Here is a 17,695-nt window from a genome sequence, read left to right on the forward strand (position 1 = left end):
GGGGGGGGGCGGTCGCTCCTGGTGTGTAAAAACCCACCGGGAAAGGCGCTGCTCCCGGGAACCGGCCGGGGTCTGTTGTCCGGTCTCGGTTCTCACCTGCTGTGAACGTCTCGTGTGTCAGTCAGAGCCAGAAAGCCGCTTCGCGGGAAGCTGTTTCAGCCTTTGGCTTCAGAAGGAAGGGCAGGTACCCGCTTCTGGCCGGCCGGAGGGCATCCGTCAATTCCGTCGTGTGCTCTCCTGGCCTGAACACTGCAAATCGGTGGTGACCTCTGGCACTGAAGTTTCCTTTGAGGAACGCGCAGTGAAACCAGACACTGCGTCGCGAAGCTGCTGCTGGACTGGTAGCTCTTCACACGGAGCGTGGAAAAACGCTTCGTGTGCAGATCAGCTGGCCTGGGAGGTCCTGGCTGGGGGCTCTGCTTATTGATTACTGGGACGTGGGTCCCTCGAGTCTGCTTGGCATTTGTGGGGTGTTCCAGTTCCAGAAATGTGCTGCTGTTTCTCATATTTTGGGAGCTGCCATGCGGATGAGTTACTGCCTTCACACTTCTTACAGGGCCTGGGTGTAGCGCCTGCTGCCTGCGCGGAGTTGTTTCCTGCGAGGCTGTAAACCCACCCTCAGCAGAGAGGCTTTAAAACTGTGCTGCAGAGGAGGGGGTATCTGATGTACAGAACCAGAGCTGCCTGCAAGGGGAGAGGAGCAGGGCTCATGCTTAGAGTGCCACTTGATACAGGAGCAGCACCCAAATTTGGATGATGGATGCTCGAGTTGCAGCGTTTAAAAATAAGCAGTTTCCGTATTTGAAGCAAATACTCAGAAAGAAATCAGGCTTTTCCCAAAGGTTTCTTGCATTATTTAGGAGCACAAAATCCACTAACCTTTCTTGCCAAGACTGGTTTTGTAAATCTCACCCAGCTGTCAGGGATGGTTGCAGCTCTGTTTAGGTTTACAGTTTTACAGTGATTTTTAGGTCAAGCTCACAATTTTGTTTGTAAGCTCCTTTTACATGCTGAACTTGGTAACGTAAATTGTACTAATAGAGACACTAATGAACACTTTTGTGTTTAGAAGCAAAGCCAAAGAAACCAAAGAAAATATTGTTAAATGTAGGGATTAAAGCCCATACAAAAGGAATTCTGTGATTAATTTTATTTTGCTTGTTTGATTTTTACATATAGGAAAGAAAAGTTGTCTTGCTTAGAGCTGATGTTGTTTGACAGGGAAAAGAGAGGTGCAGCTTTGTAACGTGAAGAGACCCAGTGGAATAACAGGTCACTGGGGTGCATGGTAGTTTGAGCTGCAGTTTGTCGAGGACTTTAGATGGGTGCTGTTCTGAGAGCAGGAGTGTCACCTCCTTCGGCCGGCCGCTCTATCTCTCACTCCACATGTTCGTGGGGTCACATGGTGAACCACATCCAGAATCTGATCTGGCTGAGTTTTTATTTTATTTCTTGGTGCAGTAGTTGTCAGCAGCATACAGAAAAACAGGCTGCATGGCCATCCAGATCTAGGGAGTGGGATTGAGTGCTGGAGGAGTGAGGCTGCTTCCTTCCACAGCAGTTGCGGTTTGTCGCAAATTTAAGACGTTCATGCAACTGCAGCCTGCTTCTGTCTGTAAAGCTGCAGGACATTTCTACAGAAACATTAATTAAATACTGGGATAAAGTATTTTCCATTTTGAAAATGGCAGCTTTAAGCTTCTGACCAGGATTCTCATCTTTCCAGCACCTACTAAGCAGTAGCCTTTCCCTGCGGAATAATTAGGAAAGGACTTCAGCTTCTGAAACACTGTGAAATGGTACCATAGTCCCAGTGGCATTTTCATGTTGTACCTACAAAGGGATTTTGCAGACTTTGCCCCGTGGAGGCTTCCAAGTATTTAATGTTGGAGCATTACCTGTTTTTCAACCTGTAAGAAAAAATAGTAAAATGTTTGTCTGTAAAAGGAAACTAAACATTCAGAGTAAGAATCTGTTCTGAATTGTGATATTCTATTTTACAGTTAACTTTAGTGAGGCTTGGGGTAAGAGAGGATTGGTAAGCTTATATTCTAGTAATTTTTCAGTAATTTGTCTTCAGTTCTGTATCTAATAACTCTTCCATTGTTGCTATTAACAAGCGGTTTTGATGCAGAAGAGGAATTTGTTCTTGTGAAAATTAATCACCTGTGGAAGCAGAAATGGTGAAGAATGAGCTTTATAGTGTGTCTCTTCATGAAAAAAGACTATAAAACTAGACTAGATGCCCCTGCCCAGGTCTGTACTCTACAGCAGAGAATGTTTGCAGATGCCATGAGTTTGAGTAAAGTGATGAACAGCACCTCAGAACAAACAAGTTTGCAAAGGATATCCTAAGCCATTACCTGTGACTTGTGCAAGGGTGTAGTTTACAGAGTGATGCTAAAAATGGCATACTACTGTGTTCGCTTAAGGGGCTTGCTTAAGGAAAAAATAAACTTGTTTACAAAGGATGTATTTTGCATTGTAGCCCAGGACACATAGCCTGGATTGAAATTTCAATGGGATTATTCCCTCTTGGTAGCTTGGCCTTCACCCCTAACCAACATTATAAACTCCCATGGGAGTCAAAAGGAAACAAACTGTTGATGAGTCTTCAGCAGTGCCTTTGCTTGTACCAGACTTGCAAAGATACAAAAGGTCTTGTCATTTATCCTCACAGACAATCAGAATCAATCTCTTCAGTCAGTGACCTCCACAAAAATAAACTGAAATTAAGCACAAAACACTGTGGTTCTGGTGCAGAACAGAGCACCGTAGTTGGAGAGATTAATTCTGACATTGCTTAAAGGCAGGATTGTCCTTAAATTTTAGCAATTAGATTTGAGGTAATCCTAGTAACCATAATCTCAGTAATCTGAAGTCCAGTGCAGAATCAGTGCTACAGCAACCTATTTCTAGTTGTCATTTCTGCTCTGGTTTGACAGTGAGATCACGAGTTCCATTCTTGATGACACTCAGCAGTTGAGTGAATCATGTTTTACTGTTTTCATGCAAAAGGTTATCTTGTTCTAATTTCTCTTTTAAATTTTAGTTGTTGACCTCCTTTACTGGCGAGACATTAAGAAGACAGGAGTGGTGTTTGGTGCCAGCTTGTTCCTGCTGCTTTCATTAACAGTGTTCAGCATCGTGAGCGTGGTAGCTTACATCGCCTTGGCCCTGCTTTCCGTGACCATCAGCTTTAGGATATACAAGGGAGTTATCCAGGCAATCCAAAAGTCTGATGAAGGCCACCCATTTAGGTGAGATTTTTTTCTTCTTTAATTACAAAGTGTGTTGTTTTGGGGCACAGCAGTACTGGTGCTGTTAGAGGCAGGAGGTGACGTACGCTGTAATGTGTTGCATAAGATTATAAATGGTTTCTGCAGTGAGAAATCTGCCTACACAGCAATAAAGGAAATGAAGTGAACACGTGGTACAGGGGATTTTCCTGGGAGTGCTAGAGTATCCTAAATTACATTTAAAAAAATAATAAAAAATTATATACTTCAATCTAATGGAATAATACATACATTTTTAGAACGGTATAGTCTACAGGATGTGAACCAGTGGCAACTTATGTACAAAATTTAAAGGGTGCCCCGGAGATGCAGCACTTTCAGTGCAATATATTCAGCAAAAAAATCAGAGTAAATGTATCAGAGGATTCTTTAATATTTTTTGAACTTTTTTTTTTTAAGGGTACTCTTAATTGGTGTTAATTATTATGTAGCTGTGTTCTCTCCACGTGCAAGGCTGCACTATCATGATCAGAATTCAGGCTCATTGCAGTCTGTCCAGATCAGAAATCCAGAAGTTTGGGCTCCGAATTCTAAGGCTTGAGGTGTTGAATCACAGAGTTAATTGAGGTCCTCAAAGAAACCCTCCGAGGTATTTGGCATAGGTGTGTGCACTCCCTGCATTGTGGGAATGTGGTATGCATCCTTGCCTGTGTGGAGGTGCCCATTATTGCAAAGCTGCATCTTAAGAGAAATAAAAACTTATTACTGTGTTAGAGTAATTAGTGAGAGTGCACATTTCCTGTTCCCATACCAGCCATGTCCCACACCTATCAGGCTTGATTCTCTCCTTTTATTAATCAGTGAAGTGGTTCAATCTCAATTTCCCTTTCAGAAACTCCTGCTTCCCATCTTATTTACAGCTCTCTTCATAATTTTGTGGTGTTCCCAATTCTTGTTCTTCTTCCATCCTCTGTAAAGCAAAAGAAAATGTTTCCTTGGGTTCTCCTGCATTCCTCCTTGACTATGAGTAGTGGCTCATTTACCCAGAGGACGGCAATCTGTGCCTAACCCAGCTGTGGGGCAAAACTCTGGGGAAAAAAAGGAGTATTTGCTTGCAAGCTTAAAACTGATATAAAAAAAATACATCTGAACAATTGGCACCAACATTCAGGATAGCAGTATGAAGTATATCTCTTTTGTGAACTTAGTTTGTTTGGATTTTGCTTTTTTTTAACCACTAAGGCTTTGTACGGCCCTCCTTGTTCACCCTCCTTGTTCACCCTCATTAGAGTGAATAATTCCTAGTTGAAATCCCATTCTGTCTACCCAGCAGTGCTCTTCAGCATCCGGATAGCTTTCCCAGGTTTACCATTTGTGTTCTTTCCTAGCAAGAACAAGCAAAACTTGTTCTACCTGTGCTCTTTCTGCAGCTTATTTCTAAGAATACTGATACTCATAAGAAGCTTCCAGACATTCTTGTCCAACATACATGGTTACTTACTTTTTATCAGTGTAACTTTAACTACGAGAAAGCTATTTTTTATCTGAATTTAGCATAACAATGAAGAGCAATGAGATCAATTTAATTTTTGATCCAGGTACCAAATATCTTGTCTGGTGAGTTGAGAAGGGTGTGCAGATTCAAGCCAAATGTGGATAGCAGAAGGTGGCCTTGAAATGGCTGCCCTCTGCAGTTACTCTTTGAAGCATTTTCATTTGTACTGGACTTGCCACGAGGCCACGTTTTAACTTTGCCTTACATGACATACATAGGAGCCTCCACTGTGTCAGTTCTATTTTTAAAAAGTCAAACAAAAATACTCTAAAGCAGAATTCCTCCAAACAAAAGTAAGTTTAATGACTGTAGTAACTAAGATTAGTGCCCTGTTACAGATGTGCTGCATTGCTTCTTCTGCCTTCAATGCGCAAATTAGATAAATAAATTATTCTCTATTTTAAAGAGTGTGAATTGCCATGGGCACTGCAAGTACAGATAAAAGTTGCTGTGTAGTGGAAACTACATGTAACCAGATAGGATCTTATATCTTTCTGCTGAAAGAACTGCTGTCAGTAACTGTATGAAATGTTTTTAGGAAATTGAAAACTTGCTTATTTTACTGTGCCTTAGTGTGTTTGTTACAGCTTAGTGGCACCTTCAGAAGTCCCTTCTAGCAGTGTGAATGGATATGTTGTGTTTGTAGGATTATTTTGTTTGAGAAATTTAGGAATCTCATAGAATATTAGGCTGCCTAATAAAATAGCAAAACCAGAGAATGACACACACCCTTAGACTCTCTCATTTTTTTAAAATCCATATTGGCCTTATTAGTGTGATAAGTTACAAAATATGCTGAGAAGTAGGAAGAGACTATAGACCAAGCAGCATGTGCTGGTGGTGCTGGGCACTCTTTGGGCCACCCACTAGCCCTGTCTGCTCACACATTATGTTAATTGGGGCACATTTTTTGCCTAGTCCACTTACGACTATGTGTGACTTAGTAAATGCACTAGCACAGCATAGCAGTGAGAGAGGAACTATGTTTTTATTCTAAGAAGTTGTGGAGTGTTTTTTTAATATTAACTTTTACCTTCTAAGAATAACTTAGGTTAGTTCTGCTCTGTCCTTTTAGTATCCCTCATACAATGAGGTTTTTCTCTTTATAACATAAAAAGACTATGTTGATACTGTGTATATAAGATGTTGGTACTGTTTGGCAGCACTTCTACAGTAAAGTTTCATAAGCTTTTCCTTCTTGCAGGGCTTACTTGGAGTCTGATGTAGCTGTGTCTGAAGAGCTTATTCAGAAATACAGTAATGTTGTGCTTGGTCATGTTAATGGCACAGTCAAAGAGCTGAGACGTCTCTTCCTAGTGGATGACTTAGTTGATTCTCTGAAGGTAAGTTTACTTCAACTGAAGGTACTGCAGCCTTGTGTAAATACTTCCTTGCTGACCTGGCTGAGCAGAGCCTGCTAGTCCTTGTAAACATGAATGAGCAACGGCATCTTTGGCTCAGTAGAAGAAAAAATGAGGTTTAGTTTGCTTGTTGGAAGTAAAATGCCTTTTTTTTTTTTTTTTCTTTTTACCCCCAGAAGTATAGCTTTTTACAGTATACTAAAAATGAATGGAAAACTGAAATAAGCTCTGGTTGCATATGCAGTTCAGTTGTTGCACGTTCTTGCTGGTGCTTAACAGCAGAAATCTTTTAAGCAAACAAGACACTGGGCATTTAGAGTTTGTCACTGACATACATCTCTCCCTCTTGAAAGATGCTGTGGTTTGGGCTAGACTAGCACAGTCTGGTTTGGTTTTGTTTTTCTGTTTGTTTCTGTACTGAGGGTAGTGAGGGGGGAGGGTTAGTGTCCAGTTACTCTCCTTAAACAGCAGGAGTTCTATGTCCACTTTTTTTGCTGGAAGAGTGGGGACCGAGTGATGCCTGTGTGTTACCAGGAAGGTGGAGACTTCTTTCAGTCTCCGGACTTGGGCATGAATAGTTGCTTCTTTTAGTGATGCAAATAACTAAAATGGATTTTGCAAGTTACTCTACCTCAGGTGTGCAGTACTGCCTAACAAATACTTTGAATATGTCCAAGTAGTGTTTAATGGGGCTGATTGAAGGTGGCAGAGTAAAACTGTTGGTGAAGAATTAATAATTTAAAAAATTAAAGAAACAAAGAATTGGCTGAAAAGCCTTCAGTTTTGTTCTGTAAGAATTCCCTCCTTTCATGCTAATCGTGTTCTTTCATTTTTCAAACAACTGTTTCCTTTGGTGAGTACAACATGCCGTCCATTTCTTTTTCAGTTTGCTTAATCTTCTTGAAAATAAAGTTGCATTTATCCTCCAGTAAATCCCTTCCTTAGTGCTTTGTAAAGCCCTTGGAGTTGTTGGGGGAAGGGGTTTCTAGTGAAACCTGGAGAACAAAAGGAAGGCTGTAAAAGTCTTTGTTATATTTGTGCAGTAGAAATCAGAGGCAAATCTCTGGATAATACCCAGAGCTTCTGGATCCAGTTTCTCATTATACTCCAACTTAAACAGAGTTTGTGCTGTAGAGTTGCACTTAATGCTGTGCAAGTCTCTTGCATTAAAGGAAAGATTGTAAGGCTGTTGGGTCGTTACTTGGGGTCTGCTGCCTGTGGTAGAGGCTCATTTTTTCAGAAGAGAAAGAGGAGAAGGGATATTTGCCTGGGGTTTTGTGTAATCATCTTAATGCTCCTAAAGGGTTGTGCAGTGAAAGTACTTTTATGAGGTGACTGAATTTTCTGGTCATTTTTCTGGACATGATTTGGTACTGCTGCAAAAATTTTATGGCAGAATAGCTAAAATAAGGCTGTTATGTTCTGTGCCTTGCCAGTGTTTCTACTCAGGGATTAGATTTTGATGGCTAAATCCTCACCGTTGCCTGTCCGTCTGGTCTGCAAGAAGCTGTGCCTCACTTTCATGCTGAGGTGACTGAATACTTGGGATTCATCTCTGCAGCATCTCGAGGCCACAGCCCGGACCAAAAGAATTACTGTTACGCAGCTGGAATTACATTTTGATAACTTAAACTTGGTGTGCGAGGGAGGAAAGGAACATCTTCTTTGTTTACTGTGGGTTTTTAAGGGCATTGAAATTAACTTTTCTTTGAACTTCAGTGAACTTTGTCTAAGTTGTGTTTAGTTCTTATCAAACAATATCACAGAAAAACTTGCAGTCACAAGGTCACTTGTATTTCTTTAATAATTAAGCCCTTTGTGGTATGTTCCTCCATCTGAATTACAAGAATTTCCATGCCATTTGTTTAGAGATCACAATCCCTTGCAGTAAAGGAAGAGGAAGGAGTGAACAGCCAGCTGCTGTTTCAGTTAACACTGCTTTAAAAATAAGACCTTTTAGAGGAGTTATGTTAGAAGTAGAATTAATTCCAGTCCGAGTGTCTTCAAGGGACTCTAATCACTTAAAATGCTATGGTGATAGGAAAGACTATGGGAAAGACATGTTTATTCAGCTGAGCTAATTTGTTTCCCCTCTCCTTTTCTGACATCTAAAACATTTTATGTAGGTTAATTAGCCTAATTTATGGTAGTTGGGAGCAACCCTCATATGAAACCAGTGAATGTCAGGACAGTTCACCAGCACAAGTTAACTGATTCTGAAGAGTCCGTGCCTGAGGAGAACATTAAGGTTCTGGGGTGTTATGTAATGTAACAGCCCTAGTTTAAAAAAAATAAAAATAACTTGGCTCATGTAGTTTAAACATCTTGGCTATAGGAAACAGCACGTTTGTGTATAATTAAAGTTTCAGAGCTTTGATTTACAAAACATCTGCAGATCAGTTTATTGTGTGTAATAGTTCTGGCTGTAAAACCTGTCTTGTTAACTTTTTTTTTTTTTTTTAAATGATGCCTCTGTCAGGGAAGTCTTAAAAAGGACTGATTATTTATGCAGGACAAGACAAAGTTCCTCATGGTTCTTAAGGAGCAATTCCACAGCAGCCTTTTCCAGAGTCCCAGGAGAAAAAAAACTGCCCTTTGTCTTGACACGCAGCAATGGAGCGCGTCACCCCCAGCTGCACAGCAGTGGCTGCTCTGCTGGGACACGGTTGCTTTCACTTGGTCTTTGCTCAGCTGATGTTTTGAGAAATGGAGCTCTGTGCTGTGTTTGAGCTGGTTTATAGTCAAGAAATTGATGGATGGGCATTTTTGGATTTGCCATTAAATTGCAGTATGCTTTGGGTACCAGGGAGTCATTTAATCATTGGAATGAGGTAGGCAAAAACCCACTTCAGTCCATCAGATATACTGAGTTTTTTGCTGCTTTACATGTTGTAATGTTCAGGCTGAGTTAGGACTGTGCACTTTCCTTCTCTCCTGTCCTCAGTGTGTGGAGTATTATCTTGGTAAGCCAGTGCTGGGCTGCATTCTGCATTCATTTTTTTGTTTCAAAGCTGTGAGTGTTTAGAGAGGTACACCGTTTGTATTTGTAAGGCTCTCTGAGTTTGTCTCATTTCTAAAGAAAAAAAATAGACACCAATACAAAATAGATACCAATGTGGGATTGAGATAAACTCCCCTAAATGCCATGAGTCGTCTTCTTACTGTTAGAAGTGTATGAAGGAGTTCTGGAGGGGGGTTCTGAGATTTTTGCTGAATGTAACTTGCTTTGGCAGCCCCAGTTTTTGTGATGACTGTCCCTTACTGACATCGCAGAGAGTGGTGTGCTCCTGCTGGGCTCTGTGGTTTCTGAGAGGGAGGGAGACCTCCTGGCATGAATACATAAAGTGGATAAAAACTGCACATGCAACACAGTTTGTCATTAGACCCTGGATAAAAACTGCACATGCAACACAGTTTGTCATTAGACCCTGATGTTCCTCTGGATGGACTTTGGGAGAAGCAATGCCTGTGTCAGCCTGTTAACTCCTGGATTTTGATCTTTCTTGGGCCATAAATTCAATCCTTAGTAAATGGGATTGGATAGTTCTGGTAGTTGTTGGACTTTGGGATTGATTGCTCTCTGTTAGCCTTCTGCCTACATAAACTCACATTTTCTGACTTTGCCATAGTCTGCAGCAATATTACCGAATGTCCACCTGACCAGGGTGGTGCTTAGCTTGGGGAGTGGTGTTCATGCAGAGGAGATCTTGGGTAGGTGTCATGGTGCTGTGCTGTGTGGGCTTGAATGCACCGCCTGCGAGAGGGTTGTTCTGAATGGTGGCAAACCCAGGGGCTTCTTGCTGTAGTACCAGTGTTGACTTTCCTCCCTGTGCTGGGGGGGGATGTGCTGCATGCACAGACTTGCTCTGAAAGGAAAGTATTTGCTCTGTTAAAATGTCTTGTGTAAAGAGGCTGGCAGCCAGCTCTCACCCTGGCACTGCGGAGAGCAGAACTGGGCCAAGGTTTGAATGAATCATGAGGGAGTTTAGAGAAATCTGCTTTATTTTTCTTGATCAACCTGCCAAAATCCTTTAGTGGGAATGCAGTTGATGGTAACATTGCAGCCTTGTCTGAGGTTCAGTTTGTGCCTCTGCTGCTGCTTGCATCACATCTAGAAAGGACTGACAGATAAAGAACTGCATCATTGGCAGTTCATCCTACTGCATTTTGAATGGGATCAGCTCTGAATGAAGCTCTTGAGGTAAACTCCATGTCATTAACTGGGTCATGCAATTAAACTTGCATTGGCTGTCATCCCCATTTCTTACTGTTGGCTGTTAATTTTGTTCAGTTTGCATATTTTCATCTTAGGATAAGCAAAAAAAAATAAATGTTTGGATATAGAACTTCTGAGTAACCATGCTGCAGGCTAGATCCTTACCCATACCCACAGTCCTCCGATGTGTTTTTTTTCTTTCCAGTGCTTTGTACCAGTTTTTTCCTCGTGTGTATCTCCTGCTTATCAGAGTGCTTCACCTTGGACTGCTGACTGTGCCCAGATCTTCTCTCCCTGGTGCCAGCAGCAGCCTCCCCACCATGTCTGTCAAGCTTGTCAGTGTTTCACAGTGTCTTGCACAGAAAATAACCCATTGATTAAAGGGCTGGGGAGGGGGGTCTCATTTGTGTGCTCTGCACAATGTGAAGTTAATTCAGTGCGTAACAAGAAATAAGCACCAGTAAATCCACTATATCTTGACACCCAGATCCTGGCTTCTGCTCAGTCCCTTATGGGCTGTGCAACACTAGAAGAAATGGGTTGATTTTCCTTGGGGAGGAATCCTACACAGAAATAGACCTGGCAGCCTTCAGCCCCCTCCTGGCCCAGCATAGGTCAGAGGTGTGTTTGGGACACTCTCCACCTGGCGGAAAGCTGAGGGGCTTGAACTTGTGCTGATCTTTCTACAGAGCTAGTAGAGCAGAGGGAGAGCCTGTGCAAGGGCAGTCAGCAGGGTGGCAGTGAGGGAGGAACAGTGCCTGGGTATGAGTTAGGGGCTGGGATACTCAGCCAGAAATTACAGCAGTGGGAGGGTGTAGGTGTCTGTCCGCAGAAGGATGTCTTTGCCTTTTGAATTTGTCTCTGACTTAGAGTCAGCCTCCATTTTGTTTGGAATTAGGTGATCTTTAAGGTCCCTTCCAACCCAAACCATTTTATGATTGTATGGTGCTGTTGACTCCTCTCTTCATTTAATTTTTTAGCATCCAAAGCTTCTATTTTATTTTTATTTTTTTTTTTAGGGAAAAAGTCAATCAAGCCAACCTTGCCATGTTGCTTTCCAGACAGGTTTTTTTCCCCATGGTGTGGCAGGCACCTCTACTTGGTCTGGTCAGCAGTTCATTGAGACCTTTGCTGAGCTGAGCTGCGATAGTTCGGTGCGACCATTGGCGCTGCAGCCCTGGAGTGGCCATGCTCCTGCGTTGGCTGCTGAGCTGCCATGCCAGGGGATGCCCTGCCTGCTTCTTCCTGGCTCTACCACCCAGTGCCGTGTCAGATGCCAGCCCTTTAACCTCTCCCGTGCCTGTCTTGTTCCGTGTCTCTGAAGGGTGGGAGGTAGGAATCGCGTTTGCCTGTCACTACAGAACGTGGAGCTGGAAGAGCTGTATAAATCAGAGGTCATTGAGCAGCCACCGGGCACTGACAGCCTGTGGTCACTGCTGACTTGGGCTGGATTCAGCCCCATGACCTACAGGCAAGAGGCCACATATCCATTACTAAATCCTTCAGCCATCTTGTCACTCATCTGTAATTACATAAGACGTACAAAGGTGAAAGTGGAGTTTGGGGCATTTTAGTTTCATTTGTTAGAGAAGTTCTCTCTCTGCTCTAACTAGTGTGGTCTGGTAAGACAGACTGTGTGCTGACATGGTGGTTTTTTTTTCCTTTTCAGTTTGCAGTGTTGATGTGGGTGTTCACTTACGTTGGTGCCTTGTTTAATGGTCTGACATTACTGATTCTGGGTAAGTGCTTTAAATAGTGTGAAATACCTGGCATACAAAATAACCCTGGAAAAGCACTGAACTCGGCTCGATACTGTGAGGCTATTCCGGTGTTCTCGAGAGTGTAGCAAGATGTTACAGTTGTGTGTCCTTTTTCTAGGACATTGATAACACTGCAGAACAGATAATTTTCATTGCGCTGTTGAATTCCTCAAGATTGCTGCTTTAACAGACATTGTATAATTTTAAAAGCCTGTTTTGTTGTGCTTGTTCCTGTCAGGGGTAGCCTTACTGCAATGTCATTGCTGTACAAAACTGGCTCTGGCCCTGTCCACTGCAGGTACTTTTGTTTCTGGTATCCCAGAGCAGGCTGGCTGTCAGAAACCAGCTTGAGGCTGGCAGAAGCCTGAGCATCATTTTGAAGAATTTGCATAACCCACAGTGAAAAAGTGAACTGTGACCAGACAATACTGTTAATGAGACCTGGAGAACAGCCCATCTTCTCCTTAATAGGGATTATTTAAATTACTGGCCAATGATCATTACATATGGCTGAGTTATTTCTTTTTCTTGTACCTTTTTAAAATAATTGTCAAGGTGTAGAAATTAGTCTTTGGTTTACCTGAACACCATCCCTTTTGTCAACACCTTTGATGTGCTCTTTTCCAGCTTTGATTTCGCTTTTCAGTGTTCCTGTTATTTATGAGAGACATCAGGTGAGTCTTTAATACGATTTGTTAAATGCGTTATAAAATTAGCTCCATTGAAGCAAAGCCACAAGCAAATAAAGCCAAAATTCATTTCAGTCTTCTAAAATCTTTAAAGCCTGTAGTAGATAGGCGTTCAACCAGGAGTCAGTGCCAGGGCCAAGAGGAGCGAGTTCCCTTGGGAGCTGAGGCTGTGTGTGCTTTTCCCTCCTCCTCTTTGGTGGAAATCTGGGGCAGTTTCCCCCGCACACAGTTCCCAAAAAGGCCTGACTTAACCTGGGAGCCTTCTGTCCTGGTCCTCATTTGGTCAGGACTAAAGCAACAGTAGGCACAGTGCGTTAATCCTGATATAAATACTTCTAAAACAATTTCTGAAGAAACCGCTTTGGAGCTGACATTAAGGATCTGTGTCGTGAAGCCTTGCAGAATTTGTAGCCCTGGCAAAAACAGGAGATGGGAGACACTCAGCATAGTCCAGTGATGTGAAAGAAGGAAGTAAGAAGGAGCAAAAAGAAACACATATGGTGAAATTATAGTAGAGTCTAGAGGACTGTCTTCAGCAGGTCATAGCACAGGAGGGGGAAGCCAGATCTGGCTTAGCAGTCCCTTCTCCTCTTTCAAAAACAACTCTTCTCATGGCGGCCAGTGAGGGACTTGGGAAGGGAGAAGGAAAGGCATGGAGCAGATGGCGGAGCCTCTGGGCTGCTTTCTGAGCTCCTAGGACAGAACACAGTGCTCTGCAGCAAAAGGAAATCCTGTGGCCCTGAGGAATGATGGACAATTCATGTGGCTTAACCCGGGCATCTCAATCCGCTTGAGGAGCTGCAGGCTGCTCTCGGAAGGCATAAGCTGTTTAACAGCCCAGCCCACCTAAGCTGCTTTCCTCTTGCCTGGAGGAGACAGGGGAGCTGAGGGCCCTGGTGGTGTACCCTCACGTTGGGGTGGCTTTGAGAAGAAGCAGGGGAAGATGCAGAAGCCTGGGATGAATTTATTTGGGTACTTACCCACCGTTCCCGGAAGCAAACACTTGCATGGGCTGTGGCTGAAGCTGTAGGAGGTCCCGCACCAAACTGGGAAATTGTCTTTGTGGGGCACATGTCTTGGTACACTGGCACTCTGCCTTGGGGCAGCAAGGCCACTCTTGGTCAGGGGAGCTCTGTAACATCTTTCATCTTCCCTTTCAGGCCCAAATTGACCATTATTTGGGACTTGTGAACAAGAATGTCACAGATGCAATGGCCAAGTGAGTGGGATTTTTTTTTTTTGTTGATTTTGCTTTTTAAATAATGTTTATAGTTCTTGATATGGGCTACTCCTGTATGTAACACATGCATTACATGCACTAGTCCTGTTGGGGAAAGTGTTTTAAGTTTGGAATGGCTATGAAATCAGCGCCTTTCTTGCTGATGCTGTTGCTCCATTGTATTGTAGGCATATGTATTTTGAGGACATGGTTTAGTGGTGGACTGGGCAGTGCTAGGTCAACAGTTGGACTTGATGTGTGTAGAGGTCTTTTCCAACCCGAACAATCTATGATTATTATGTGTATGATATTATAGTAATGATATTCTATTACCTTATTATATATTGTGTATCATGTCAAATTATACTGCAGCTATATTGTATGTATATTATAGCTATGTCTGTATTATGATCGATGTTACATCTGTATCATTGTGTACTATATTACTTCTAAAAGAAATCTCTATGTGAAGCCTGAGTCCCCAGTTGCAGCTGGGGGGGGAGGGGGGGTAAATGAAGAGGAATTTAGCAGTTTTGTCTGTTTCTGAATGTAGCAGCTTTGAGTTGCCCTGACAATTATTTTTACATGTTGCTGTTTTTAAGACTCTGTTTACATCTGTTTTTCTTTGTTCCTTACTCAAATGCTGTTCCTTTTCCTCTCCTCTTCCTCTTGCAGGATCCAAGCAAAGATCCCTGGGTTGAAGCGCAAAACTGAGTAAAAAGCCTGAAGCAACTGATGGATAGGAAGTTCGTCTTTTAAGGGGGAAAAAAATACTCATTTAGATTTACATGGGGAGGGTCAGGGAATAGCAAAACCCTTGACATTGCAGTGCAATTTCACAGATCTTTATTTTTTAGCAACGCAGTGTTTGAGGAAAAATAACTGTTCTGACTGCCATGTGTTTCATCATCTTAAGTATTGTAAGCTGCTATGTATGGATCTAAAACTAATCATCTTTCTTTATCCTGTGTGCAGCACTGGCTAATAAAAAAGATTTGAGAAAGCTGTACATTTTGCTTCACCAGAGGTAGTCCCTGCTGCGTTCCAGAAGAGGTGTAGTGCAGGTGGAGTGGAGGAGAACACTTCCCAGTTTGTGCACTGTGTATGGTCTGTGTAGATTGATGCAGATTTTCTAAAATGAGATGTTTTAGAAGAATATACCATTTTAGCAAGTTTTGAAAAATCTTGCCTTTTTGGTATGAGTATAGCTGTATTGTGATTTTATTGTTTTATCAATTGCCAATATATATATATATATGTGTTTCACAAAGCTTAGATCTTTCAGCTGCTCCACAGTGCTTCATACTTCAGAGAATTGACTGAGTTCTGGACTAGCTCCATAGCACACAAGCTTGAAAAACTAAACTGTCTCAAACACTAGCATCTCTTTAAAAAAACCAAAACCCACAACAAACAAAAGAGAAAAGAACAAAGGAACATTCATGTATATTAAAATTACAGCATACACTTTGTTGCACAAACGTACAGTAGCTGATTCTGAGCAAATAATTCTACAGTCTCTCAAACTCTGATAATCTGTGGACCGAATATCTAATGCTGCAAATGTTGTTTGGAAACTTAAACATTGTTATGCAAGGAATGATGAATGAAAATTTATACACTTGCAGTTTAAGCTGTATTGAACTAAGTCTGTGGAATGCATTGTGAAATGTAAAGAAACCCAACAAAATACCAACAAAAAAGCAAAAAAAAAAACCCAAACAAAACCCCAAGTATCAATAAAGCTTATAGACATAAAATAATATCGCTATTTTGCTTTCTTGAGGCAAGTTTAATATATTTGTGTTTATTTTAAGTTCCTTGTGATTAAATATCCAATGTGTATGGTGGTGGAAATAGTTTGTCAGCCGTTTAGCGATGTGAGTAGGTGGATGTTCATGATACCTTTTCTTGCCATGTGTGCAGTGTGAAGCAGTTTGTTCAGTGCCAGGGTCAAATCTGTCCCAAAGGGCCACCTCAGCTGGTGATGCTCAGTTCAGTGTGTTGTCCCCTGCCTGCTGCTTGACATGGGGCCACTCTACATTTTGTGAGTTGGTTATTGAAAACTGTGACAGGTGAAAGTTTAGATTCTTCTAAACCAAGTGAAGATATCCTTGGTTTCTTTTATTTTTTTCAGATGGTAATGTTTGATGCCATATTCTAGCTTGAAAGAAATTGTAAGGTGAGTCCCAATAATCTTTCCAGGGCAACTTGTTGAATCTGATTTAAGAGCTGGACATTGAAAACTTGTATCCAAATTTATTTGAGACACAGAGTTTAAATTACCAGCATCTTGACCATTGAAAAATAAATTCATGCACTAATATTTTAGTTTACAGTATAATATACATAATTACTTCAGGATGTTTTATACATAAAGCCAGACCATATAAACATAGAAATTTTAAGTGTTTTCCTGACAGACACTATTGCTTTAAGATATTGTTCACATGACCATTTATTAATTCATTCTGCCACACAACTGGTTTTATTTGGGATACAATCAGTGTGAAAGGAAGGCAAACATTACAACATAGGCAAAGAAGGTGCTTACTGACATCACCACCTAACATGATTACATTATTTGAGCAAGAAGGTTTCTTTAAAAAAAAAAAAGACTGCATAGGGACTCTTACTCTGTATCTGACAAACTGATCTTCTGTATAGTAATATAAGGCATTAATAAATTCAATTTAAAAAAAGGTGATTCTTTGAGGTTGCTGAATGTACATTGATCCACTCCTTTAACTGGATATTCCTTGCATCCAACAGCTACCTTTTTTATGCAGTGGGCATCAGAAGTGGATTGACAGGAAGTTTCCACAGTTCAAAATTACATTTTCCTGAACTGGGACTAAAGCACTATTTTACATTTCTTTTTAAAGACTAAAAGTAAGTCAACAAACAGTCTTTTCAAAAGAAAGGTAATTCCAAAATATAAGTGATCTTCCATGTCAGACAGGTAAAAAATAATTTGTTTTGTGATTGCCCACATTGTTCTGTTCTTAAGCAGTTTCATTGGAAAAAGTTAAACTTACTTTACTTTCTCCAGTTCCACCATCCCTGCAGTTTTTGGTTTTGACAGGGTGTTTGTTAACAAATGTAGAACAGCTTTACTGTTTTACCTGCTCGTGGTCTCCATGTCCACATGGAGGCAACTCTCATCTCTTCTGCCCCCCCTCCCACCTCAGGATCCCACAGCCCAGAAACAGGCCAGGGGCTGCATGAAGGGCAATGACAGGGAGAGGAGTTCAAAGTTAGCAAAGATGATGCTTTTCTAGAGTATAGCTAAATTTTCTGGTGTCAGAGTTCATTTATTTTTCCACTGTTAAGCACTGTGGTACTAGCTGCCTGCTGGAGGGTACACACAGTCCCTGCTAGTGCTGTACCAGCCATTCCCTAGAGATCACTTTGGCTGTCTGCAGGAAGCTCCTCCAGAATGAGAAGAAGGGAATGAATGATCCTTGGAGGCTTTCAGACCACTTCTTACAATACACTAGACGGCCACTGCCTGTGCTAGTAGTTACCTCTAAAGCACATTTTCCCACACCCAGGGAGTGTAGGAACACTTGGGAAACAAGTTCCACATTATTTGTGTTAACATGTCTTTAACCAAGTCTTTCCATCCTCTCTCTTCCTCCCTCTACTCAACGTTT

At 41.8% G+C, this 17,695-nt stretch overlaps 1 protein-coding gene across 1 annotated transcript in view; it reads left to right on the forward strand.

The window, feature by feature from the left end:
- The window catches only part of LOC104394939 (reticulon-4-like), a 20,588-nt gene extending 4,873 nt beyond the window's left edge, over positions 1–15,715 (forward strand). The window contains exons 2-7 of the mRNA XM_010004596.1: positions 3,053–3,260; positions 5,999–6,137; positions 12,041–12,110; positions 12,759–12,805; positions 13,981–14,039; positions 14,715–15,715. Of these exons, the coding sequence (XP_010002898.1) occupies positions 3,053–3,260; positions 5,999–6,137; positions 12,041–12,110; positions 12,759–12,805; positions 13,981–14,039; positions 14,715–14,757 (566 nt within the window). The 3' untranslated portion in view covers positions 14,758–15,715. The remainder of the gene's footprint in view (positions 1–3,052; positions 3,261–5,998; positions 6,138–12,040; positions 12,111–12,758; positions 12,806–13,980; positions 14,040–14,714) is intronic.
- Positions 15,716–17,695: the final 1,980 nt, after the last annotated feature.

Source organism: Chaetura pelagica, unplaced genomic scaffold (genome assembly GCF_000747805.2).
Source record: "Chaetura pelagica isolate M959 unplaced genomic scaffold, ChaPel_1.0 scaffold171, whole genome shotgun sequence".
NCBI classification, from domain to species: Eukaryota; Metazoa; Chordata; class Aves; order Apodiformes; family Apodidae; genus Chaetura; species Chaetura pelagica.